The following is a 10,640-nucleotide window of genomic DNA, read 5'->3' on the forward strand; positions in this document are numbered from 1 at the left end:
CCGGGGCCTTGGTGTTATCAGCACCGCACTCTCCCGAGTGAGCCACCGGGCCAGCCCCCTTTTTTCTTTTTTCAACAAACATTTATTGAATACCTACTCTGTGCCAGGCACTGTGCTAGGTGCTGGGAATAAAACGTCACTATCCCTGCCCTCATGGAGAGGGCTTAATCTCTAGTAAGGGCCAGAAACATTCATCCAATACTCATTCACATGAACGTAAAATTGCTACCATGCTAAGTGCCATAAAGAAGAAGCACGATGCTGTGACCTGGTCAGAGAGACTGAGAAAAGGCTTGCTGAGCAGAGGCTTGGAGGAGGTAGGGGTGAATCAGGCAGAGAGAACAGCTTGTGCACAGGCCTGTTGATGGCTATGAGGCAGCGTGAGTTCTAGAGATAGATAGAAGCCCCAAGTGGTGGAAGCACAGAATCAAGCGATGGAGTGAGAAAGTTGGCAGGCAGGGCTACTATTAGCTCTTGGGGTCCCTCATGCTAATGATTAAAGTTGCCTCTTACTCTCCTAGTGGATGCAATCCAAGCCAAATTTCAGGATGAATTTTAGGCCCCACTTACCCCCTCGGCCAGACTTCCTTGTCCGAAGTACCAGCTACATAACTCTATACAGTGGCCCTGGCTGCAGAGGCAGGCAGGGGTCAGACCCTGCAAGGCCTTGCAGAATGTGTAAAGAATTACACTGTTATTCTAAGAGCAATGAAAAGCAAGAAAATGGATGTGTGGATCATATTTGCAATGATCCATCCCACTGTTCAAGGAATGCAGAAAAACATCAACAATTTAGAGAAGTCCACTGTGTAAATTATTCCCTCCCTTTCTTGATGAGTCAGACTTCCTCAGGAACCATGCTTCAAAAATAGCTTTTTGGGTTAGAAAACTGGAAGTCAGTGCAAAACTGCTTCTACTGCTTAGGAAAAATTTCACCACCTCTCTGGTGCTTGTTAGCATTGTAGAATGGCAGAAGTTACCAAATGTGCACTTGAATTGATCTGGGGATCTCTGTTTTGGTAAACTTTTATTGTTAACTCTGCAATTGGTGGCCTTGGACAAACTTATTAACTTGCCTACTCCTTAGTTTGCTTGTGTATAAAATGAGGTGGGTTTTCAAGATGTCTCCTAGCTCTAAAATTCTGTGATTGGACAAGATTTTTTCCCCCTTGCACAACTTGAGCTGCAACTATAGACGTGGATAGCTGAATCATGTTGGTAAGGTTAGGACATGAGTCCATGCCCACTAATAGCCACTTTCCTCCAGAGAGAAATGAGAGTGCTATGGGATTTCCCAGGATGATCCTTAGTTGCTCACCCCAACTGGAAGAATGGGGTTACTTAGAATGGTGGGTGGAAGTCCCTGAGACGGTTAATAATACAGAATGGGTAATATTGTCAATTGCTGTCACAACTGGCACACTGTTTTTCTCTTTTCTCCCCTGGATCCCTTTGAATATGTTTCTTCACTTCTCTGGGACTCAGTTTACTCATCTGTATAACGGGACTGGACTGATTCATCTTTGGACTCTGCTACAAAATTCTGTGATGGGATTCTTTTTTACAACCATAAATGACTCCTCTAGAATTTTTAACTATTACAGGAAAGGGTTTGTTCATCATTTATTGTAATTAATCATTTGTTGTAATATATGTATATATTTTATCTCACAGTAGAAAAACACGTTTAATGTTTTTGATTGCAAAACTAGGCCCTATATCCATGTGACAGAAAATCACATGTTCTGTCTCTCTCTCCTCTCTCCCTCCCTTTTCTTTTCTCCTCTATCTTCTTCCCTCACTTTCTCTGTCTCTCCTTCTCTCTCTTTTGTTCACAGACTACCAGTAAATGAAACTTCACCCAGCAGAGCTCATTGGCAGTTGTCCCTATGAAAGATGGGTGGCACATTTATGGAAAGTTATGTCCTAAAGGTTTCTGGGGTTTGTCGTGACAGGTGTGACTAGCAGCCCAACTATTGACTAAAAGCATTTCAGACAAGAACTGGTTCCTGAATTCTTGCACTTACTGGGAAATGGAATTAATTTCGGGGGAGCTGGGGGGGCGGGCGTGTGTGTGTGTGTGTGCGTGCGTGCGTGCGTGTGTGTGTGTGTGTGTGTGTGTGTGATTTTGCTCCAAGTGTAGATGTATGCCAGGGCACTGGAGTGGTATGCACTTTACCATTTCTTAGAATGGAATTGCACGTGATCAGAATGTGGAAGAAAATCATTTCTTCTCTAAGTAATTTTTTTTTTTTTTTTTTTTTTTTTTTTTTTTTTTTGTTTTTTTCCGTCTCCGGCAACGGATCGCAACCCTCAGTGTTGCCCCCGCACCGGACCGGGACCGGCAACAGGACCGCAACCCTCGGTGCCGCTCCCACGCCTCACTCAGCCAGTGAGTGGGAACCGGTCTGCATGTGGGATCCGAACCCTCGGGCGGGAGTGCCGCCCTGCCTCCCAAGCGGCGCACTATCCAGTGCGCCACCGGGCCGGCCCTTCTCTAAGTAATTTTGTTAGTTTTTTCCAGCTTGGAAACTTGGTTACTTTCTAATTATAGATTGTGGCTGGGCATGTTGTAAGCTAAAACCAGTTCTATAGGACTCCTTGCTCTGTTCTTTTCCCTTGAACATGAGCAACAGGAACAGGTGAGAAGCAAATTTGGAACTGCTTGAGTCAGGCCTGGATTTTTCATTGTTCTTTGTCCTGGGCTGTTTCTAGACATTTAACCCACATGTCTACTTTACTTGTCCAGAGGAAAACAGAAAAAGCTTGACATGAGTTTTAGTATATGCTTTATTTTACAAATTATTATTTTAATAAGTATTCTAGAAAGAACTGAGTGGGAGACCTTTGATGCTTTGCTGCCAACCACCCATCTCCTGTTGCAGTTTATTCAAAGGAGTTTCCTTAAACTTTAACCTTCCATTCTAGTTCTTTCCGTTAATTTTGACATTTGCTTTTCTTTACAGCTGAGAAACATTTAGGTAGGTTACAGGACAAAGTCAAGGCTTTGTAAAGGGGTTTCTTTCAGGCACCTTTCCCCAATTTTATTTGTTCATTTTCAAATGTCAGGGTTTTTATTATTATTATTATTCAAGTAATACATGGCCATTGAAAAAATATGAAAATAGAAATAAGCAAATGGAAATAAACTGCCCTGATTCTACTACCCAGCATAACTACTGTAGTCTTTTTGTATAATTTCTCTCAGAATCTTCTTGGTGCTAGGAATGAGATTTATTAATCTGTGAGAGTTTCTGGCCTCTCCATTCAGTCTCCCTACTACCTACTAAAGAGGATTTCGTTTTTGCCCTGTCCAGTTTTTCCCTCCTCAGGCCTACGAGGAAATTTTTGTATTTCTCAGAATAGTTCTGGGGTTATATGGGGAGACAGGGTATAACCCACATACAATTTTTTTTTTTTTAATCAAGAGAGAAAAGTGCAGAGAGGCTAAGTAGCCCCAGATAATACAGAACCAAGAGGGAGAGAGGGCAGACAACACAACAGGTGTCCCTTGTGCTGGTTGTTGGGGAAAGCTTGAGGATCTGGAGCATAAGCAGGGATTAAGATTGGGGGTGGAGAAGGAAGAGCTTTGCTGTGGTATATGAGTTGAAATTCCACTGAAGTTACTGGAGAGATGGTACAAGTAGAGATGGACTGTTGTAGTTGGCCTGTGCCAAGCCTGGGCAGCAGTTGCTTTTATATTTTTATAGTTTCTTTTTTTATATGTACATTTTATTTCTGATTACAAAATAATATACTAATTTATAGAACTTTCTACTTCTGAGCTATCTGACCTATATGGTAAATTCACCTAACAGAATTATTAACATATTGTAATTGCTTTTACCTACTCAATATATCTTTAATGTATTCCTATATTATTAAGTGTACTTTAAAAAAAATAGCTGAATATACCACAGTCCAGTAAATTGTTGGCCATGTAGGTTGTTTCTAAAAGTTTTTAATCATAAATACCACTGATATGAATACTGTTACAACTCAGTCTTCACATTTTTATTTCCTTAGACTATTGAGTGAAGGAAAAACACACAGTCTTTTTCTTTTACTCCTACTTAGCAACAATGATCAACAGAGAAGACCAGATTCTGACTTTTATAACCAAATAGGGATTTCTCCCCATCAGCAAGCAAGCAAGCAATTCTGCAGGGGACATCAGCTGGGTGTCCTCTAATTCAATTTAATTCTGATACTATCTAAGACTGCCCCCATTTCAGATGCCAGCCATATATCCAGGCCTCTGGAACTTCTGACCAACCAGCTATAAATCAGGGTTCCAACAACTCCCTCCTTGGGTTCGATTAGTTTGTCTGAGTGGCTCACAGAACTCACAGTAACATGTACTTACGTTTACTGGTTTATTATAAAGGATACAAAGAGACGCATAGGGCGCGGTATGTGGGGGGGGTGGGGCACGGAGCTTCCATGCCCTCCCCCGCTGCACCACCCTCCAGGGACCTCCATGTGTTCGACTAACCTGAAGCTTGCTACACCTGGTGCTCTTGGGTTTTTATGGAAGCTTCATTACTTAGGCATGATCGAAGCATGGACAACCATGTAAAAATGCGATTGGACAAAAAGTATATGCTCTAACACCTACAGACTGGGTAGGGAAACCCAGCAAGGCCTGTTTGTTCAGCTTCTTCTTGGCTTCTCTGTGTAGCATTCTTTCCTCCCAGGCATGGGGCAGGACCCCTCCTGAAATGCAGGTCATATGACCTACAATTAGCTAAGGTAGGTTGGAGAATTTCCTGCCTTGCAGAGAAAAAAGCAGATGAAAGGAGGGCAGGAGAAGGTTAGAGAGTAGTAGGAGCCAGGAACCATGGATGAAAACCCATATATAAATATCATGATACTACAACTATATTCTGAAGCGGGGATTTATTGGCTTGAAGGGTATAAGTATTTGCAAGTGTTCTGTTTCTTTGACCTTGGTGTTCTCAGCACCACGCTCTCCTAAGTGAGCTAATCAGCCAGCCTTAGAACTCTTCTTTTGAGACTGGTTTTGTTTTGTTTTTTTCTGACAGCTGGCCAGTAACAGGGATGGAACCCTGGACCTTGGTGTTATCACTACCACAATGTAAACAAATTGAGCTAACCAGCCAGCCCTGCAAAGGTTTTGAATGAAATAAGCAACTTATTATTATGGGTTTAGTTTTAAATTAAATGCTACTGTTCTTACCACTGTTTAATTACGTGCATTTTAATAGAAATTTTTATCTTTTTTAAAGCAGTTTGATTTTGATTATATCTGTTATTTTCACCCAGTAATGTGTGAAAAACTTTCACTCAATTTAAAACTGTTTAAAATAGCTTTTGTTAGGGCTGGCCCATTATCTCGGTTGGTTGGAGTATGGTGCTGCTAACATCAAGGTCCAGCGTTCAATCCCTGTACCAGCCAGATGCCAAAAAAAAATAAAATAAAAACAAAACAAAATAGCTTTTGTGTCTCAGTAGGCAGAATTAGAGCTAAAATTTAAAGAGATTTTTAAAAAAATAATTGTGGTTATCCTAAATGTGAATCCAAATATGACTATGAATCTTTCATCCATTCTATTTCAGAGAAAGGAAGCTCTTCATTACCTCCTCTTCTCCTGTCTTCCCCCATTCCTTATTTTGCAGTCAGTCATGCTGATATTCAGAACATGATGAAAACATACTGGCTGTCTTTGTCCTTCCCAAGTAAAATCATAGCCTCTAGGGTAAGGAATTAGTAAGTCATTGTACTTGCCCACGACAATTGTCTTGTTAAGGGATTTGTATACACAGTGGGTCGGGGTGAGGGACTATAATGCCCAGTCATTCTCACTGATAACCTGGTCTAAATTTCTTCTTCATTTGTATCCCCTTTATCAATAGTAGTATAATTGCTATCACATAATAAATACCTTTGGCTGATATAAGAATGAATCTGGAGGTAATGTCCTTGGAAATCTCCATTAATAACCTATCTCCTAATGATGCTTTGGGCCTTTTAAAAGATTTGCAGTGGCCTCTCTATGTCAGGAGTCTTAAACTCAAATGCCAACATGGGACAGGCAGGTTGTGTAAGAGAGTGATTCAGGCCAGCTATTAGAAAAACAGTGATTAATGGCAGCTCACTTGTGGGCGTCTGTGTCAGGGATGCAGTAGAGAGTGGTGGGGACTGGAGCTAAATGGAGAGCAATTGTTCTGTCTGAATGAGAAGGCACTCCAGCCAGTTGTTGACATGTGGGAAAATGGACCTAGTGTTGTTATTAGATTTCCTTGTTCCAGGAGAAGCAAGAAACCCCAAGTTTCATAGGTTTTTTTTTTTTCTTTTTTCTTTTTTTAACACATAAAGATTTAAGTAAAAGTTTTTAAAACAGTGCACAAGCCCAACAAAAATGTGACTGTAGAAAAAAGACTGAATCTGGCCCTTGGAGACTATTGTGTAGCTTCCACTCTACATTCATCTATCCCAGCGGCTTTTATGAGGATTTACATAAGCTAAGAGAATACAATGTACTGTGTGCTAGAGCTCAAGATGTATGGAAGCTAAACACAACCTCTCCAAACGAAGCTTCAGTATTCAAAATTGTGGGCCTCTAATAAGATGGACTAACTAGCTTGGTGGGAGTCTGACTGCCCAGGTGGGATCTTAGCTCCACCCTTTTCTATCCTCTGTGCCTGTTTCTTCATTTGAGAAGTGAATTAATAGTATCTACTACATAAAGTTATGAAGAATAATTGAGACAGTTCAAAGTCCTTAGTAAGAATTCAGTGATTATTTCTGTTCTTTCTGTGCCTCCTTTTCCTTTTCTTCCTCCTCCTGTGACTCCTACTGCTGAGCTCCTCTCCCTCTTCTGTTTTTCATATTCCAGGTTTCTGAGCCCCTTCAACATGATCCTCGGAGGGATCGTAGTGGTGCTGGTGTTCACAGGGTTTGTGTGGGCAGCCCACAATAAAGACGTGCTCCGCCGGATGAAGAAGCGATACCCCACGACGTTTGTGATGGTGGTCATGCTGGCTAGCTACTTTCTCATATCCATGTTTGGGGGAGTCATGGTCTTTGTGTTTGGCATCACTTTTCCTCTGCTGTGTAAGTGCACCTGAGTTTTCTTTTTCTTATGTCATTAAAAACTGTAGGAACAATTGTCCAATGGGAAATACATAACCTGTTTCTTATGTGTTGACATGTCTGCAGAGTGTTAGAATTTTCTAAAAATCAAGGCCTAATAGTTCACTAATTCCACAGATATTTATTGGGGACCTGCTATATGTCATTCACTTCTCCAGGGACGCAACAGTGAACAAAACAAACACAGATACCAGGTCACAGAGCAGGAATGCAGTGTAGCCTCCACTGGACTCCAGATTTGTCTGATGCTAGAGTCTGTTCTCAATCTTTAAGTGCCATTCATTATTGTCCCAGCACAGGAATGAATGTATTTATCATTTGGAAGTAAACTATTTACTCTCCGCTTGCTCAGAAGATCATAATTAGCATTAAGAGTTTAATAAATCTATAAGAATAATTGGCCCAGAATGTAGATACTGAGTACTCGGATTCTGGTAAAGAGAACTAGATATTTTACATGCATTATTTACTAAGACCCCAAACACTTAAAGCCTGAAATAGAGAAGAGATAAAATTCCAGCCTCATCAACAGAAATCTAATTAAAATTCCAGTGTATTAAGTGACAGGAACATTCCTTCCCCCCCACCCCCCTTTTAACTTTTAATAGCATTTCACATGTACATTTATTCCATTAAGTAAAATCATTTGCTAATTTGGGGTTTTGTTAGATTAAGCCCAGAATATTTGTGGGTGAATCCCACACCTTGTTGGATGAAATATTTGAATCAACAAATTCAGACTTTTTGAAATTTTCTTCAGGTTTTCCATATGTGCTAGAGGCTTAGTATTTCAACAATTCTATTTAAATACACTGCTTCTTAACTTTAGTACCTTTTTATATCAGGCCAGTATCATGAATAGGTAATAGTTAACGGTCCTGATTTCTATTGCTAGATCTGTTGGAAACCAGCTTGTGATTTGGACCAGTCATCCTACAGGGGCTGTCCTTCACTCATCTATAAAATAAGGAAATTAGGCAAGATCGGTGTTTCTCAAACTTTGATAATTGTGAGAATTACCCAAGATGCTTTTTAAAAATATGTTTCCCAGCCACATCCCTTGGAGATCTTGATTCTGTGGGTCAACAGCAGTGCACAAAGAACCTGTGTTTTTAGGAGGCTCCTCGGATGTTTCTGATGGCCAGTCTAGGCTGGGAACCTACAGAGAGAATCCACATCAGTGTTTTTCAACATGAGGATCCTAGATCCATCTACCTGAGAATCATCCAGAGTAATTATATTGAAATTGCAGATTCTGGAGCCCTGCCTCAGTCTTAACAGTCTGAATTTTGGGTGGTGGAAACTGGGAATTTGCTTTTTTAACAGGCTCTCCAGGTGATTGGATGTACATGGAAAGTGGAAAACCACTGCTGTAGGTCACATGGAATGCCTATTTAAAATACAGATTCCAGGCCCATCCCTTAAGGTACTGGTTTAGGAGGTCCAGGAGAGGGGCCAGGGAATCTGTTTCTTAATAAACAAACTTGGTTAATACCTAATGATCAAGCAAATTTGGGGAACAGTGGGCTACATAAGTTCTATAACCCCCTTAGCTTTTTAATCTAGAAGCCTATATACAACATTTTGGAAAATGGCTTCTTAGGAGGCACCTTAAAAGTGGGCTTCACCTGTGTGCCTCCTGCAGGGAACAAACTACAGATAATCCCTGAATTAAGCAAGAGTTCCTTTTTTGGAAAACCTTGAGGAAGTTGAGTTATAGGTAGGTTGGAATCATGTTGATTCACTCTGAATTTCAGGACATTTAAGTAGCATCTGCAAGGTGATAATGTTAGTGTGTAGAGGAGAGAGTGTGGCTGCCAGATTATGGTCCTTCCTGCTGAATACAATGTTTTCCCTCACACATGGAAAAAACTGTATGACTTGAAAAAGAGCTTTTTAAAAAGTCCATGGACCCATTTGAAGGCTTGGATCAGCTAGAGAATCAGATTGTCTTGTAGCTAACTGAGGCAGTTGACTAAAAGTGTGAACACACAATGTTGATATGGTGAAAGAAAATTGTTGCTTCGGTGCTAACTGTGTGTCACTTCTCTTAGTGATGTTTATCCATGCATCATTGAGACTTCGGAACCTCAAGAACAAGCTGGAGAATAAAATGGAAGGAATTGGTCTGAAGAGGACGCCAATGGGCATTATCTTGGATGCCCTAGAACAGCAGGAGGAAAGCTTCAACAAAATCTCTGACTATATCAGCAAAGTGAAAGAATAAACATAGCTTACTTGGTGACAAGGTTGCAGCAGAAATGGAGTTGCAGTTTGCCCTTGTCCAGACCTACTTTCTGTTTGTGTTTTTGAAATAGGAGTTGCACATACCACCCAACTATCTATGGCAGCATGCATGTATAGGCCAAACTATTAACATCTCTGATGTTACAGAGAAAAGGCCTCAGAAACTGAAAGAAAACGATCCTGCTATTGTGTCTGAAGTTTCAAGTGTATTTATGTAATCTGATAGGAAATGGATCACACTTATTTCTTTAGGAGAATAAAAGAAAATAAAAGAATTATAGATTTTACAGCAACAATACTGTTATCTTGTAGGAAAAAAAAAGTAGTTGTAAAGTATCAAGGCAACGAGTAAATGGAAGGGCTGTAAAGTAGATGATGTCATGTGTTAGCCTGTTTCTAATCCCCTCCACCGTTCCCCTCCAAAAATATTCCCTAGGATTGTAATGCGTGGGGTATAAATTAGTTTAGTTTTTATTATTATTCTTTTAAAATCAAAGATGATCTGTTTCACTTTGCCACCTGTTTGACATGCAGTGGAAACTGGATAAGCCAGTTTATACTTTGTTTACAAATATAATGATAGTTGTTTAGGAGAGTATTTTGTTAAATTTTTGTAACTTTTTGAAATGTGTTTTCACCAGCAGGTGTCTGTTGCAAATTTAATGTCATCTTCCTTAAGGAGGTTACAGCTGTGTAACCTGTGTTATTCTTGACAGACTTGTTAGAAAACAAACAAAAAAATTAAACAAAACTTGATGTATTCATCCAGTTCTGTTGCTTATAACAGAATACCTGAAACTGGGTAATTTATAAAGAAACAAAGTTTATTTCTTACAGTTTTGGAGTCTAGGAAGTCCAAGATCCAGGGGCAAAACTTCTGGGTGGAAACTCTTTACAGGGTCCCCTAGCAATGCAGGGTATCACATGGCGAGAAAATCTCAGGAGCTCTCTCATGTTCTCCTTATAAAGCTAACAGTCCACACTCGTGATAACTCTGTGAATGAATTAATCCACTCACAAGGGCACCATCCTTGTGATCCAATCACTTCTCAAAGGCCCCACCTTTCAAATATCATAACAGAATTTCCCACCCTCTTAACACTGTTACAGTGGGGATCAAATTTCCAACACATGAACTTTCAGAGGACACATTTGACCCACAGCACTTGAGTTCTGTTTATATTGCACATATTTTGTCATTATAATCGAAAAAAAGGTGTCCAAGATAATGTTTCCCATACTTTTTTCTATGTTTCTTTTTTAACTGGAACTTTTA

The 10,640-nt window shown here is 40.2% G+C and overlaps 1 protein-coding gene across 1 annotated transcript in view; it reads left to right on the forward strand.

Moving 5' to 3' along the window:
• The window catches only part of ARL6IP5 (ADP-ribosylation factor-like 6 interacting protein 5), a 25,183-nt gene extending 15,544 nt beyond the window's left edge, over nt 1–9,639 (forward strand). Inside the window, exons 2-3 of the mRNA XM_008567199.1 lie at nt 6,861–7,078; nt 9,172–9,639. Of these exons, the coding sequence (XP_008565421.1) occupies nt 6,861–7,078; nt 9,172–9,344 (391 nt within the window). The 3' untranslated portion in view covers nt 9,345–9,639. The remainder of the gene's footprint in view (nt 1–6,860; nt 7,079–9,171) is intronic.
• Nucleotides 9,640–10,640: the final 1,001 nt, after the last annotated feature.

The sequence above is a fragment of the Galeopterus variegatus genome, unplaced genomic scaffold, assembly GCF_000696425.1.
Source record: "Galeopterus variegatus unplaced genomic scaffold, G_variegatus-3.0.2 Scaffold303, whole genome shotgun sequence".
NCBI lineage: Eukaryota > Metazoa > Chordata > Mammalia > Dermoptera > Cynocephalidae > Galeopterus > Galeopterus variegatus.